General features: G+C 42.6%; 2 protein-coding genes across 5 annotated transcripts in view; both read left to right on the forward strand.

Annotated features, from left to right (window-relative positions):
* LOC117660097 (Putative N-acetylated-alpha-linked acidic dipeptidase) overlaps positions 1-3,387 on the forward strand; it is a 42,371-nt gene extending 38,984 nt beyond the window's left edge. Inside the window, exon 19 of the mRNA XM_060686203.2 lies at positions 923-3,387. Coding sequence (XP_060542186.2) covers positions 923-1,112 — 190 coding nt within the window. The 3' untranslated portion in view covers positions 1,113-3,387. The remainder of the gene's footprint in view (positions 1-922) is intronic.
* Positions 3,388-6,653: 3,266 nt separating this feature from the next.
* The window catches only part of NAALAD2 (N-acetylated alpha-linked acidic dipeptidase 2), a 56,326-nt gene continuing 46,372 nt past the window's right edge, over positions 6,654-16,607 (forward strand). The window contains exons 1-2 of one of the 4 annotated variants that reach the window (XM_087894584.1): positions 6,710-6,848; positions 7,788-7,882. Coding sequence is in view for 2 of the 4 variants with exons in the window: in XM_034408284.2 (XP_034264175.2) it covers positions 6,683-6,848 (166 nt within the window). In the remaining 2 variants the exon portion in view is untranslated. Of the gene's footprint in view, positions 6,849-7,787; positions 7,883-16,607 lie in introns of all 4 variants that reach the window. The other 3 variants (XM_034408284.2, XM_087894583.1, XM_034408351.2) reach the window with 3 other exon arrangements.

The following is a 16,607-nucleotide window of genomic DNA, read 5'->3' on the forward strand; positions in this document are numbered from 1 at the left end:
GGACTAGACTTCTGGCCCATCTAGTTCATAATGTGTTCTCATAGTGACCAACCAATTGCTTAAAACAGCCCACTGGTCTCCCAGGTGAAAGTTTTTAACAATAAATTGCCTTGTCCATCATGTCATGATGGGTTTGTTTGGAAAAAACTTCCAGATATTTGCCGGAAAGGTAATGAAGTCTAAATAAACCATGGAGGTCATGCTATCAGGTATAAAGATGGTCAGTTAAGATATGTGTCAACTCGCAAAGCATCCCTGGCCTGCTCTCGAGTTGCCATAGGCAAGGGGAGATGGGAAACCGATGAAACAGCATGGCAGCCAAGGACAGATGCACATTCCAGATTTATCTCTCTCAAGGTTGTCTCCCAGAGTTACCCACAGCGGCCAGAGGGGAGTAGTCTCTACAACCCACAAAATTGCTCAGTTGGCGAATGCGATTGATGACACACCCTGGGGGAAACAGGGTCATGATTGGGGTGTAAGTTACGTGGGGTTAGAGCTGGCTTCACTTGGGAACATGCTGACATGAAGCTCCTAATAAATAACTGGATTTCTTTTGAAGCTTGGCTCGAGGCTCATGATTTAATTAGGGCATCCATCAGAACCCTAACAATACGGAGATGAGACAATGGAGGAGAGGATTTAAGGTCTCCTAATCTTTCAACTGCTTCTTAAAACCAAATCTTAAGATCTTCTTCAAAAGAGATCTTTCGCCTACCAATCTAATCCTGTTGGCTTCCAGAATGCATCCGATTGTTGATAATGTGACATTGAATGTAGACCAGGGCTGATTCAGTGAAGTTCTTCTTAATGTTTTTGAAGGCAGTAAGGTTAGAGGATGATGATTTGTTTCAAGCCTCGAGAACTTCAGTTCTAAATAACGTGATTCCAGTGGCCAACTGACCTTACTACCTTTTTCTAGACACATCGTCTTCGCTCCGAACAGTCACAACAAGTACGCTGGAGTGTCCTTCCCTGGGATCTATGATGCCCTGTTTGACATTGACCACAAAGAAGACCAAGAGAAAGCCTGGGAAGAAGTCAAGAAGCAGATCTTCGTTGCGGCTTTCACTGTGACAGCTGCAGCTGGGACTCTCAAAGAAACACCATGATTTGCTAAGACACTATGATTGAATAGTTCTCCGATCAACGCTACTTCAATTGGATTAAATTAGATTACATTAACAGAGTTGAAGGGGACCTTATAGGTCATGTAGTCCAACCCACTGCCCAAGCAGGAGATTCTACACCAGTCTTCAGGTGCTTTGGAAAATAGCTTGACCCCTTCTTCTCTGTGGCAGCCCCTCAAATACTGGAACACTGTTATTATGTCTCCCCTGGTCCTTCTCTTCACTAGACTAGCCATGCCCAGTTCCTGCAACCGTTCTTCGTATGTTTTAGCCTCCAGTCCCCTAATCATCCTGGTTGCTCTCCTCTGCACTTTTTCTAGAGTCTCAACGTCTTTTTTATAGTGTGGTGGTGACCAAAACTGGATGCAGTTTTGTGAGATCATGATTAACTTGGTATATGTTGTCTTCTAGTGGATGAAATATTAAAGGACATTAGTATATTCTGGCTAAAAGATCCATATAAGTAAAATACAACCAGGAAACAAAATACAGAGTTCAATAACAAACATAATAACTCCCCTTTAACACCCAATTAAAACCCTATATTATTTTATTTTTCATCGCTTTATTTTGTACCATGCTGGAGTCTTCCTGGATTTAATTGACATATGGTGGAATGAGAGTGTCTATGGGGTTGAAGCTCCATTATCTTTTTTTAATGCATTGAACATGTAACATCCCATGGTAGGTAGGTAGGTAGGTAGGTAGGTAGGTAGGTAGGTAGGTAGGTAGGTAGGTAGATAGATAGATAGATAGATAGATAGATAGATAGATAGATAGATAGATAGATAGGTAGGTAGATAGATAGATAGATAGGTAGATAGATAGAATTCTTTATTGGCCAAGTGTGATTGGACACACAAGGAATTTGTCTTAGGTGCATATGCTCTCAGTGTACATAAGGAGAATAAAATACATTCATCAAGAATAAAAAGATACAACACTTAGTGATAGTCAGGTTTACTAATAAGCTATCAAATCGTACTAGGAAACAAGTAAAAACAATATAATTGAAAGATACAAGCAACATGGTTATAGTCATAAGTGGAAAGAGATAGTTACTAGTAAGGAAGAGAAGAATAATAGTAATACAGTCTTAGTAAATTATTTGACAGTGTTGTAGGAATTAGTGGTTTAGCAGAGTGATGGCATTTGGGGAAAACTGTCCTTGTGTCTAGTTGTTCTGGTGTGCCAGTGCTCTATAGCGTTGTTTTGAGGGTAGCAGTTGAAACAGTTTATGTCCAGGATGTGAAGGGTCTGTAGATATTTTCACAGCCCTCTTTTTGACTCGTGCTTATGGTTGCATAAGTTGCATGCACAATGCATGCAAAAAAAGGAGTGGGACTTCAATTGCATGATCACGGCTGCCATCTGGATTTTTTTTCCTAACCCAACCACAGAGGGGACCTGTTCTATAATGTATCAATTAAATACAAGGTGACCCTTGCATGAATTCAATCAATGCCTATAGAGATAGACCTTGACTTACTATCTCAGTTGGGGCCAGAGCAAGAAAGCAATGCTCTCTTCATATGAGTAAATAGCATTTAGGTTTATATACTGCCCCAAAACACTTTCCAGAACTCTCTGGGTGGTTTACAATGTAGTAGCATTATTTGCATATGGCCCCCAACAATCTGGGTCCTCATTTTGCCGACCAGGGTGTGGGCAGAGTTGTTGTGGCCTCCCCAGCAGCCAGCGGAGCTGGTGGCAGACTCAGACAGTGAGGAAGTTGAGGAGGAACATGGGCCAGTCCTGGAATCTGGGGAAGGCTCTGATGAGTGCTCTGCATCAGAGGCAGAGATGGGGCCAGGGCCATCCAACAGTTATCAGCTACCTTCGGAGTCGGAGATAAGTGGGGCTGATGAACAGGTGAAGCCTGTTCCCGATGTGCACATGCGCAGAGCTGCCAGGAGAAGGGAACAACTAAGGAACAAGGGCCGACTCGGGAGTAAAGGCACAAGTGGATGGTGAATGGCCCCTCCCATAGGGAATAAAGAGGAGAGAAAGGGGAGTGGAGTTTGCAGGAGACAATTAGTTCAGTTCATTAGTGTGAAGATCTGTTCGTGACTCTCAGAGACTCCTTGCAAATATTTTCTTGTACAGCATTGTGTTTGGAAGATATCAGCCTGGCAGCTCTCCAAGCCTGATAAGGTCTGTGGTTGTAAATTCACCCTTGAAAGACTGTTTGCCGGGAGTTTGCTGGATGTGAATGAGAGGAATTCACATTAGCTTAATAAAAATGAGGGGACAAGGAGTCTACTTCGTGCTTTTGTGAAGCCTACATCAGAACAGACTCCGGCAATTGGCAAAAAGACAAACAAGGCCCAGAAATTTACATTTGGGCTACTCTTATCAGGCTGTACGAACAAACTGCCTCACCCTTCAATTCTGCCTGGCCTTGAATCACCTTATTGCTTCAGGCTGAGAAGAGAGCTGGTTCTTCAGCTGTTGGGAAAAACATCAGCTGGGAAAAAAGAAAGACAGAATTCACACATGTTAGATGTTGTCTGCAACATCTCTTCCCTTCCCTTCCCTTCCCTTCCCTTCTATTCTTATCCAAAGTGACTTTGGGCAGCTTACAATACAATAAAAATGTAACAAAATTTCTATTTTAAATAGTAAAGCAATTTTAAAATTACAGAAATTGAACAATTCTTATTAAAGAATTTAAGAGTTGCTGGATAACGAGATTAATAAATGAATATATATACAGACATGTCCTTTTTCCAGACGGGTCAATAGATCTGAAAGATGAGGTGTCCAAGGTTAGGTATGTGACTACTCAGATAAGGATATTTCAATCTCATCCAAACGCACAACTCATCAGGAATCAAGAATGAGTTTTTCCTTAATGAAATATTAACTGGCCCTCATTAGATTGCTAACCAATAATCTAATCAAGGAGATAGGGCACTAACTGTAATGGTAAACAGCCTTGTAAAACAAACCAATGAACTTCTAGTTAAGCATAATGTTTCTGGATGTTTTGGAATGGCAGGGAGAATATGTACAAGGTCCATAGAGCAAGGTTCATTGTTCCTTCTCTGTGGAAAAGTGAACTCACGAGGTGGAGTGAGCAGTTGTTGTTGTGTGTGGGTTTTTTTTTTTTAAATTCTTGGAATCCAGAGTTTTGGGGGTATCTATCTAGAGCAAGGGTCTCCAACCTTGGCAACTTTAAGACATGTGGACTTCAACTCCCAGAATTCCACTGACTGAGGAACTCTGGGAGTTGAAGTCCACAAGTCTTAAAGTTGCCAAGGTTGGAGACAGTGGTGGGTTTAAAAAATTTTTTTACTACCGGTTCTATGGGCATGGCATGGCTTGGTGGACATGGCTTGGTGGGTTTGGTAGGGGAAGGATACTGTAAAATCTCCATTCCCACCCCACTCCGGGGGAAGGTTACTGCAAAATCCCCATTTCCTCCCAATCAGCTGGGACTTGGGAGGCAGAGAATAGATGGGGGCGGGGCCAGTCAGAATTTTTACTACTGGTTCTCCGACCTACTCAAAATTTCCGCGACCGGTTCTCCAGAACGGGTCAGAACCTGCTGAAACCCATCTCTGGTTGGAGACCCCTGTTCTAGAGGGTCGTTTTTTTTAATTATTATTTGATTTATATGCCGTCCTTTTCCGGAGACTCAGGGTGGCTTACAATGCATTAAGCAATAGCCTTCATACTTTTGTATATTTATATAAAGTCAGTTTATTGCCCCCACAAACCGGGTCCTCAATTTACCTACCTTAGAAAGGATGGAAGGCTGAGTCAACCTTGAGCCTGGTGAGGTTTGAACTTACAGTAATTGCAGACAGCTGGTGTTAATCACAATGCTATCAGTCTGCTGAGCCACCAGGCCCTAGGTACTATAGCAAAAAGGTTACAGAGAACTAGTTTTGCTGCCTCTACTGGTTCATTAGTGAATTGCAACACAGGTAAGGCAGCTCTTTCCAAAGTCCATCTTTTCCGACAGGTAAGCCTTGACCTCCAGGAAAAAGCCACCGGCTCTGTGTAGGAATCAGTTGCACATGTTTACCTGCAATAAAATAAAATAAAATAAAATAAAATAAAATAAAATAAAATAAAATAAAATAAAATAAAATAAAATAAAATAAAATAAAATAAAATAAAATTCTGATGAGTGTTAAACTTAGTTCTCGGTCACGGTGCTTCCTGAGTTGTGATTCACCACCAGGCAAAACTAAAATGGGGTTTTGGTTCAAAGAGTCCAGGATGAACTTCAAAGAGTTCAGGATGTGGAATGAACGCAATCTTGACATGATAGCAGCATTCCAATATTTAGGGGGTTGCCATAAAGAAGAGGGAGTCAAACCTATTCTCCAAAGCACCTGAACGGCAGGACAAGAAGCAATGGACTGAAACAAATCAAGGAGAGAAGCAACCGAGAACTAAAGGAGAAATTGCCTGACCGCGAGAACAATCAATCAATTCGATTTATTACAGTCATAGACCAAAGACAGTGAGAACAAATTCAGCAGTGGGACGGCTTGCCTCCAGATTCAGAAGTTGTGGAAACTCCCAACAGTGGGACGTTTTCAAGAAGAGAGATCTTAATTGGAGAGTGAGCTTAACTCTCGGTTAGTCATGTTTGTTGTTTCGTTTTAGTCTTGTGTTTATGTGTTTCTATATTTCACTTCTTATATTGCTTTCCAATCATTATTGTGTGTTAATTTGACTGTAAATATTTAATAAAGATATTAAAAAAATATCTTGAGAGCCTTGGTAGTACAGGGGTTTAAGGCACCCTGTTATTAAGCTGGTTATTAAGACCAGCTGCCTGCAATTACTGCAGGGTTCGAATCTCGCCAAGGCTCAAGGTTGACTCAGCCTTCCATCCTTTCTAAGGTAGGTAAATTGAGGACCCAGTTTGTGGGGGCAATAAGCTGACTTTGTATAAAAATATACAAAAGGATGAAGGCTATTGCTGAGCACATTGTAAGCCGCCCTGAGTCTCCGGAGAAGGGCGGCATATAAATCAAATTAAAAAGAAGAAGAAGAGGAAGAAGAAGAAGAAGAAGAAGAAGAAGGAGGAGGAGGAGGAGGAGGAGGAGGAGGAGGAGGAGGAGGAGGAAGAAGAAGAAGAAGAAGAAGAAGAAGAAGAAGAAGAAGAAGAAGAAGAAGAAGAAGAAGAAGAAGAAGAAGAAGAAGAAGAAGAAGAAGAAGAAGAAGAAGAAGAAGAGGAGATCCGGACAGCCATTTGTCTGAAATGGCCTAGGCTTTCCTGCCCGAGCAGGGAGTTAGACTAGAAGACCTCCAAGGCTCCCTTTCCAACTCTCCTGTCATTTTGCTTTACCGCGTGGTATTTCTTCCTTTCCAGCTTCCCGGCACTTTATTCATAGAGGGTGGGGGGCGCAGTGTGTTGTGTTATGCCGTGTACTATGCCTGTTTTAGAGGGAGCTGCTGGAAGTAGGTGACCTATGTCCCGAGTGGGACTCTTTTCCCCCCCACTCCGCCCCACCCGCAATCCCAGTTCAACGTCCCAGCCGGCTTTCGGAGTGTGCGCGGGGGAAAGAAGATTGCCAGTGGGCGGAGAGATGGGTGGGGGCTTCCCAGCCGGGACGGGAACTTTTCCCGTCCCTCGTCCCGCGCCAGCCGTCCTTGGCCTGGGGAAGCGAAAGATGGGCAGGTGGAAAGTGGCGCTTTGCAGCTGGCTGGGCATCGCGGCGCTCGTGGCGCTGTTCCTGCTGGGGTTCTTAGCGGGTAAGCGCGGGGCTTTTGCTTCCACCGACGCTTTGGGGACGCGGGGTGGCGAGGACCGGCGGGAGCGCAGGGTCTTGGATCGGAGCGATCCCGGACGCTCCGCGCACCGTATAAGGAGCTCTGGCTTCGGCGTGGAGGCGTCGCCCTACCTAGCGTGGATTTCCACCGGCCCTTTGCCCGGCTGACCCCCTCAACGGGCTGTCCAGCTTGGTGGAAAAGAATAGGATCGGGGGTGATGGGGAGGGGGGGGTGCGTGCGTTGGTATTTCTTGCAGAAACCCAGGTTTTTACAGATTTGAAATTCTGTAACGAGAGTTGGAAGGGACCTTTTAGGTCATCTAGTCTAACCCTCCCCCCCCACCGCCACCACCACATTACCCACCAAAAGAGTCTCGGTGGTGCAGCGGACTAAAGTGCTGTTAAGTGCTAGCACTTAGTTGCCAGCTGCCTGCAATTAGTGCAAGTTGGAATCTCACCAGGCTCAAGGTTTATTTATTTATTTATTTATTTATTTATTTATTTATTTATTTATTTATTTATTTATTTATTTATTTATTTATTGAATTTCTATACCGCCCTTCTCCCAAAGGACTCAGGGCTGTGAACAGATTAAGATTTCATATACATACATACATACATACATACATACATACATACATACATACATACATATATATATATATATATATATATATATATATATATATATGTTTTTCTTCTAGCCAGGTTTTCCCTACATAGCCAAGGTTTTTTTGTAGCTCCAGCTCAGTAGAATCACATCTACTCGGTTCTGGGCTTTTTTCCTTTCTAACACCTAGCAAGCTCTAACTGTTATATATATTTAATAAACAGTAAATAATAAATTGAGTCAATTCGGTGTATCTGCTAAGACTTTGGCATAGAATTTAGATGTTTATGCTAGCCCTGCTTGTTGAAACAGAAAGGTCTTCAGGGCACGTCGGAAAGTGCGAAGATCTGGGATTATACGTATTCCAGTTGAATACGAAGGTTGACTCAGCCTTCCATCCTTTCGAGGTAGGTAAATTGAGGACCCGGATTGTGGGGGCAATAAGCCAACTTTGTATAGAACAACACCACTTTGGGGGGGGGGGGGCGAAAGCCCTACTAAGCAGGTATATACAAAAAAGTATGCAGGCTATTGCTATAATGCATTGTAAGCCGCCCTGAGTCTACGGAGAAGGGCGGCATATAAATTGGACTAATAAATAAATAAATAAACAATCCTAGGGATAATACCATATTTTGCTCCTATGTCTCTATTTAGTGTTAACAGTATATTCTGTATTTCTCATGCCACGGTAGTAGTATTGACACTAGGAAAACTCACAAACTGGCTAAGAAGAAATAAGAGTGTGTGTGTTTTAAACCAAAGCCTAATGCATCTTAACCAGTAGCATCTTTAGTAACAAAAACGCTCATCTCTTTTCTGCTTTGAAGTATGTCAGCGGGTATGTAACCTACAGATGCTACAGATTGACAGAGTTGGAAGGGATCTTGTAGGTCATCTAGTCCAACCCCCCGCAGGAGACCTTACACCATTTCTATGCAGTCCAGTCTGTTCTTGAAATCTTCCAGTGATGAAGCTCCCACAACTTCCGAAGGCAACTTCTGTTCCATTGGTGGATTGCTCTCACTGTCAGAAAATTTCTCCTTATTTTTTAGATTGAATATCTTCCTTGATCAGTTTCCATCCTTTATTCCTTGTCTGGCCAAAGGTGCTTTGAGGAATAGCTTGACCCCCTTCCTCTCTGTGGCAGCCCCTCAAATATTGGAAGACTGCTCTGATGTCTCCCCTGGTCCTTCTCTTCACTAGACTAGCCATGCTCAGTTCCTGCAACCGTTCATCATATGTTTTAGGTTCAAAGTCCCCACTCTACCAGAAGAACTAGGTTGCTTTTCTTCAGCCTAATTTATTCCCCAGAATCGTCCATCACCAGAGTTGATGCTGAAGGATTTGAAGAAGAAATTGGACAAACAATTAAATTGGACAACTAAATAGTGTAGGGGGGGTCTCCTGCTTGAGCAGGGGGTTGGACTAAATGACCTCTAAGGTCCCTTCCCACTTCTGTGATTCTGTTATCTCCCACAGCCATTAAGTGTCCTTACAAGGCAGGATGGCAGCACAATTTGAGCCTCCAAGTTTTAAGAAGGAAGTCTATAAGCTCAGAGGCCCTTTGCATATGCTCGCTTGCGCACTTTCCCTAAAGCTCAGGCCAGGCATCTTGAACAGATTCTGAGTCTTGCTTCAACTTCTGGCAGATATTACATAGTCTTCAAATGCAAATCCGCACAACTCAGGAATTTTACAGCTATTTCCCTGCCCCCTTCCCGCCCAGAACTTCTTCCTCTTCCCCTTCATGAAATTATGGCATCAATGAGTTCCATATGATAAATTCTGGGCAAACTTGTTGAACAATATGTAACAAGATCTCTTCATTGTTTCAGTTCTCCCAGTTTCCTGTCATGTAAGGCTAATGGTTTTTTATCTGATGATCCGCTCTTAACTTAACTCAAATCTGGATGGCTTCTTGTAATCCACACCCGTGGCTTGGTTCCGAGATTTTGCGCCGGAATGTTCTTTTTAAGAGTTGGTTACCGTGAAGAAAAACTCAGAGAAAGAGCTGTTGTTGTTGGGTTGTTTTTTTTTAAAAAAAATGTATGCCTTTCCCTCATGACCAAAATGTTTCAGTGTAATTAATCTGAATTTCTTCCTAGAACGATAACAAACTAACTTTTCAATCCAAGCAGAACGTTCGGTTTTTATTCTGATTTCCCATTTTTCTTTCCCAGCTGCCGTCAACCCAAACAAGCCAGGGTTTGCAAAGCCTGTTAATCCTTCCAAAAGGGAACGTAATCAAATTTAAAAATTTCCTATACTTGCTCCTGTTGAGGGCATGATAACCTTGATGAACTCCACGATTCCTTTCCTCCTCCTTCTCACCCACCCACCCATGTGGGGGGACGGGGTGGGATGTGGAAAAATGTAGCAGGGACTTACAAGCTTTGCTTAGGCTGAATGTTATGTAACCCTTCTGGGGCACCCAAAATAACAATGAATTTCAGAGCACAAAGAATGCTTGCACACTGTGTAAGTGAGGCAATAAAAGATGGCAACTTTTATTCCTTTAGCAAGTGGGACAGAGACATCCTGTTATGCCAGTTCTCTGAATCAATCATCCTTATTTTTTTATTTTTCTTTCCAGGCACAATTTAAATTGCTCTGGCTCTTTTTCAAGGTTTTGTGTAACTCTCTGTTCATTCATATAGTAGTGCTGTAGAACGGCTGTCCCAAGGAGTTTGGGGACTGCAGATGCTGTACAAATTGGGGTGGGAGGACGCAAGTAGCAGGATTTGCCCTCCCCCTTTCTTTCTGGCAGCTCCTTAAAAGCCTGTTGCCTATCACACTCTTGGGCAAAGCATGTGAGCCATTTCCTCCTTTCCGTGGTCCATGAAAGTGCAATATATATATGTGTATATATATATATGCATATTCTCTCTAGCCAGGTTTTACCTATGTAAACTTAGTTGTTCTTCAGCCCTAGGTTCTGTGAAATCTCATTCACAAGTTCTTGGGCCCTTTTTCTGCTGACAAACTGCAACTCTGTGTTGCTTTCTGGGAAAAGAAAAAAAAAGAAAAAAGATACATTATGCCTTTACAGGGAGGATAATTGGGAAGTGGGTGTGGCCCACTGATGACGCCTTAAGAGGTAGAAATAGCTATCTGGGTCTCCCAGAAAGCTGGGAGAAAGCAACACAGAGTTGCAGTTTGTCAGCAGAAAAAGGGCCCAAGAACTTGTGAATGAGATTTCACAGAACCTAGGGCTGAAGAACAACTAAGTTTACATAGGTAAAACCTGGCTAGAGAGAATATGCACATAAAAGCCTATGAAAAAAGAAAAAAGATATATATATATATATATATATATATTATATGTATATGAAATCTTAATCTGTTCACCGCCCTGAGTCCTTCGGGAGAAGGGCGGTATAGAAATTAAATCAATCAATCAATCAATCAATCAATCAATCAATCAATCTATAGTATGTAGATAATAAAGTTGAAAAAAGGTAAACAACATTTTTACAGAACTATAGATACGTTGAAGCTGGGTGTGACAAGGAATAGCTGGGAGGGGAGGGGCCAGGGGAGGCACCCCTTGACATGAGTGACATTGAGTTGGCCACGCCCACCCAGTCACATGACCATCAAGCCACGCCCACTGTCACATGACCATCAAGCCATGCCCACAAAATAAGCCACACCCACAGAACCGGTAGTAAAAAAAATTTAGAACCCATCCCTGAGGATGTCCTAATACTGTGTGTATCTGATGAGCTATCCATGTAACTGTTAGGGGTTTTTCTCATATCCCCTTTTTGCAGGACAAATTTATGACCAACAAACTTATGTAGAAAGTTAGCACCCGCCCCTCTCTTAGAAGAATGAAATATTTTGAGAAATATTAAAAAGGCAGAATATTATATTTCCCTGGATGAGAAATGGAGAAACATACTCTTGGAAAGCAGCCCCCGCTTTTCTTAATAGCTCTCAGCAGATGTCAGCACTTAAGAGATAAAGAGATAGCTAGCTCTATTCATAAGCAAATTCCCTGCAGAAATGTCTGAACAAAGGTAGGGCTAGCCCTCAGCCACAATAGGAATTGCCCAACAAGCCCCTTCATTGCATCAGCAGATCAAACTTCAACCCAGCGTGGCTCAGACAACCTACAGAACCAGCTATGACCTCTACAACAGTCAATAGAATACATGTTCTGGCATAGGAACAGGAAACTCAAGTTCAAACCCCAAGAGCAGGTATAAATACCCCTCACTCTCAACTCCATGTGGTCTTCTACCCAGGATCTCAAACCCATGTGGTCCTGCTTCGTCAATAAATGGACCCTCTTTCCAATCAGCCTCCAGCCTACATTTTGTCGCCAGTGCTTTTCTCCCGGCTTGGAACTGGACCAGATGGATATTTCTTCCAACAAATATGATGGTAACTGAGACCAGAATTTCTGTTGCTAAGTGAGTCACATGTGATTTTTACAACCTTTTTTGACATGGTTGTTAAGTGAATCACTAGTTGTTAAGTGAATCCAGCTTCCCCCATTGACTTTGCTTGTCAGGAGCTGGCTGGGACGTTTTGCCTCTCAAACGTCATATCCAAACTGAGCTGCCTTTTACTCCTCTGGCGTGCACCCCATCCTTCCTGGGTGTCCAGCTCCTTACTAGATTCTGTCGCAAGATTTGAAAGTTGCCAAGTTTGAGAAACTGCATCCTAGAGCAGGGGCCACCAACCTTTCGGACCTCAGGGACTACTAAATTCATCATTTTAAATCCCTTGGACCACTAATATGAATTTTTTAATAAAGATTAACAGTATTTAGTGCAATATAAAAAATGCAAATAATTTTTCTGCGGACCACCCAAATTTTCTCACAGAGCACCAGTGGCCCACGGACCACCAGTCTCCTAGAGCATGTGATTGGTGAGATGGTGAGGAGTTGAGGTCCAGTTGGTCACGCTCAATTTCTGAAGGAACACAACTGAAGGAACTGGGTATATCTACTGTAACGAAAAGAAGGACTAGGAAGGTGACATGAAAGCAGTGTTCCAATATTTGAGGGGTTCAACAAGGAAGAGGGGGTCAACCTATTCTCCAAAGCACCTGAAGGCAGGGCACGAAGCAATGGATGGAAGCTAATCAAGGAGAGAAGCAACTTAGAACTAAGGAGAAATTTCTGGACTGTTAGAACAATTATTCAGTGGAACAAGTTGTGGGTGCTTCATCACTGGAGGTTTTTAAGACGAGAGTGGACAACCATTTATCTGAAAAGATATAGATAAGATAAGAAGATAAGATAAGATAAGATAAGATAAGATATAAGATAAGATAAGATAAGATAAGATAAGATAAGATAAGATAAGATAAGATAAGATAAGATAAGATAACTTTATTGCCATATTTTTACTGCACATCAGTGGTGGGTTTCAAATTTTTTTACTATCGGTTCTGTGGGCGTGGCTTGGGAATGGTATGGCTTGGTGGGCGTGGCTTGGTGGGCGTGGCAGGGGAAGGTTACTGTAAAATCTCCATTCCCACCCCACTCTAGGGGAAGAATACTGTAAAATCTCCATTCCAGGGGTGAAATGCTCCCGGTTTGGACCGGATCGCCAGATCCGGTAGCGATGGAGGCAGGTGGTTCGGAGAACTGGTAGCAAAAATACCTGCCCGCCCCCCTCCCATGCCCAGCTGAGCTGCACAATCATCAGAGGCTTTTATTTTACTTTTAAAAACATTTTTTCTACAATCTCTTCGGTCAAAAAAATGCTTTTAAAAGTAAAAAAAAAAGCCTCTGATGATTGTGCGGCTCAGCTGGGATCGTCAAAGGCTTTTAAAAGAAAAAAAACTCAGGCTACTCAGCTGGGATCGTCAGAGGCTTTTGAAACCATTTTTTTACAACCTCTTCACTGAAGACAAATGATGCCTGACTGGCATTTTCTGAAGGGCTTGTTCTGCAGGTTACGGTAAAAAAAATCAAATTGGCAGTCATAATGATGGAATCAAAGCTGGATGGAACCACTTGTTGTTTTTTCCTTCTGTGCACAAATTATCAACATCGTCAGTTCCATTTTCAATATCGTGTTGGGTGTTCCTATGATATGCTGAATAATAAACTAACCAAATCAGGCATATTTTGCACAGCTAAAATATGTTGGTCTGATTTAGGGGTGAAATTCAGCAGGTTCTGACAGGTTCTGGAGAACCGGTAGTGGAAATTTTGAACAGTTTGGCGAACCGGCAAATACCACCTCTAGCTGGCCCCAGAGTGGGGTGGGAATGGAGATTTTGCAATATCCTTCCCCCAGGAGTGGGGTGGGAATGGAGATATTGCAATATCCTTTCCCCAGGAGTGGGGAGGGAATGGGGATTTTGCAATATCCTTCCCCCAGGAGTGGGGTGGGAATGGAGATTTTGCAATATCCTTACCCCAGGAGTAGAGAGGAAATGCGGATTTTGCAATATCTTTCCCCCAGGAGTGGGGTGGGAATGGAGATTTTGCAATATCCTTCCTCCAGGAGTGGGGTGGGAATGGAGATTTTGCAGTATCCTTTCCCTGCCACGCCCACCAAGCCACGCCCAGACTGCATTCTGGGAATTGAAGTCCAGACAGCTTAAAGTTGCCAATTTTGAAAACACTAGTCTGCAAGGTGGAACTCACTGCCTCAGGAACATTTGATCCTACTCTTTCCTCTTTTAGCGAGGTTTTAAGTCTCCTCGTAATGGGACCACTGGAATTATTTCTAATAGCGCAGTTATTATTGACCAAAGTAGTTCAGATGTTTTATTCTTAAATAATAATAATAAAAAAAGAAATTGGTCTTGTTTCTGAGGCCATGTTGAATATCATTTTCTAACGGTAAAACATGAGGCAAACTTAATACTTAAAGTATTGACATATGACTGTAATTTTACCGGCCTGTCGCATTTGTAAGTCAACCCACAAGATTGACCCAATGTTATGACCTTTCTGTGTGATGGTTATTAAGCAAATGCTGTGGTTGTTAAGCAAACACCACAGTCGTTAAATGAACCAAGGGTTCACTATGGGGCGGTTTTTCTGAAAACTGGAAGCAAAATGCCATCACATGACTGTGGGTAACTTCAAAAAGCCATAAATGTGGTCACATGACCATGGGGGAGGGCAACCGTCAGAACTGCAGAAACAGGTTGTAAGTATCCCGGAGGAGGTCCATATAATTTTGAACTAAGTCACTAAGCAAACAGCCATAAATCGAGGATTAGCTATATTAAAGGTTTGATCCTTTTTCTCAAAAAGATTCCGGCAGGGATTTTCCCAGCCCCATTTAAAGGGGTCAGCAACAATCTTCTTGACGTAAAGTAGGGCTTTTTTTTTGCAGATCCCTATCGCTTCCTTGCTGTATAAACAAGAAAAGGAGAGAAAGAGAAAAAGCTGTCAACAAATAATCTGCTTGAGTTAGAGCTGAGATGGGCAAAGAGTAAACAATGCAGTTTCTCCAACGAGTTTGCAAAGGGTGTTCTTTCCTGCCAGTGTAAACTTTCGTTGCCCTTTTTAATCCCCCCTGAACTCGCTGACCGAAATAAGCCAAAACAAACGTCAAGATTAAGTCTTAACCGGTTTCCTTTCCCTCCTGCAATAATTCTTCGAGGTGCCACTTCCTTGTCCTTCTTCCCCCAACTAATAAATTCTCCAGATGTTGCAATCTAATCAAGAGAAACTTTACTCCTTCATTAAAAAAAAAACTGCCCTACAATGCTGTTACTCACTTCGCCCTGGCTAGACTCCAGTAGCAAAACAAAGGAGCAGCTATGCAATTATTTCTTTGATGCAATTTTGCCCAGGTAGGCACGTGAGTGGAATAATATCTTTTGCAGTCTTGACAGGACAGAAATGGAAAAAGATCTGTTGCCATCCTGATGATAGAAATGCAATGCAGTTTGCATTTGCGTGTTATTTTTTTTCATAATCATAAGTTTATTTGTCCAGCATATATAAGATAACAGGGAAAAGTATAAACATAATTTGAATACATGAAAAGAGTAAGTAAAAAGGAATATTAGGACAGGGACGGAAGGCACGCTGGTGCTCTTATGCACGCCCCTTACAGACCTCTTAGGAATGGGGTGAGGTCAACAGTAGACAGTGTAAGGTTAAAGTTTTGGGGGTTTGGGGAAGAAACTACAGAGTCAGGTAGTGCATTCCAGGCATTGACCACTCTGTTGCTGAAGTCGTATTTTCTGCAATCGAGTTTGGAGCAGTTTACCTTGAGTATGTATCTATTATTTGTTTGTGTATTGTCGTGGTTGAAGCTGAAGTAGTCATTGACAGGAAGGACATTGTGGCAGATAATTTTATGTACTATGCTTAGGTCAGGCTGAAGTCGGTGTAGTTCTAACTTGTCTAAGCCCAAAATTTGAAGTCTGGTGGCATAAGGTGTTTTATTGCGGTTAGAGGAATGGAGGATTCTTCTCGTAAAATTTGTTTATTTGTTTGTATCCTGTCCTTATTGTTGTGACAAATAACCAGTGGTGGGCTGCAAACGGTTTAACAACCAGTTTTGTGAGTGCTGGCTTTGTGCGCGCTCGCACCTAATACACTTGTAAGCATGCGTTCAAAATATAGCAATTTGAAGCTCAGTTGCTTACCTTTTAAGGCAGGCCCGGTAAGTAGAACAGTAGAGGCGCAGAAATCAGCTGTGCTGCGTGAATCAGCTGAGCCAGAAAGAAGGAAATATAGGACAGGATAGGGTGGGTGCAGGTAGGCGGGGCCAGCTGATTGTTGAAACTACCGGTTTGCCTGAACTGGTCCGAACTGGCAGCAGCCCACCATTGGAAATAACCCAAGGCATGGAACATACCTAATACTCCTTCCTCCTCCTATTTTCTCCACAACAACAACCCTGGGAGGTGGGTTGGCTGAGAGAGAGAGAGAGAGAGAGAGAGAGAGAGACTGGGTCAAAGCCAGCTTTCATGCCTATGGTAGGACTAGAACTCACTATCTCCTGGTGATAGGTGCAAAGTCACCCACCTGGCTTTCATGGTTAAGGTGGGACTAGAATTCACTCTCTTTCTAGCCTGATGCCAACCACTAGAACAAAGTGGCTTTTCCCCAAATTCTCTGTTAAAGGAACATACTAATATTACGACTGTCGCTGAGTGCTGTATCTTATGATTTATGATGATTGTATTTTG

Source organism: Pantherophis guttatus, chromosome 5 (assembly GCF_059756535.1).
Source record: "Pantherophis guttatus breed Tessera chromosome 5, ASM5975653v1, whole genome shotgun sequence".
Taxonomy (NCBI): domain Eukaryota; kingdom Metazoa; phylum Chordata; class Lepidosauria; order Squamata; family Colubridae; genus Pantherophis; species Pantherophis guttatus.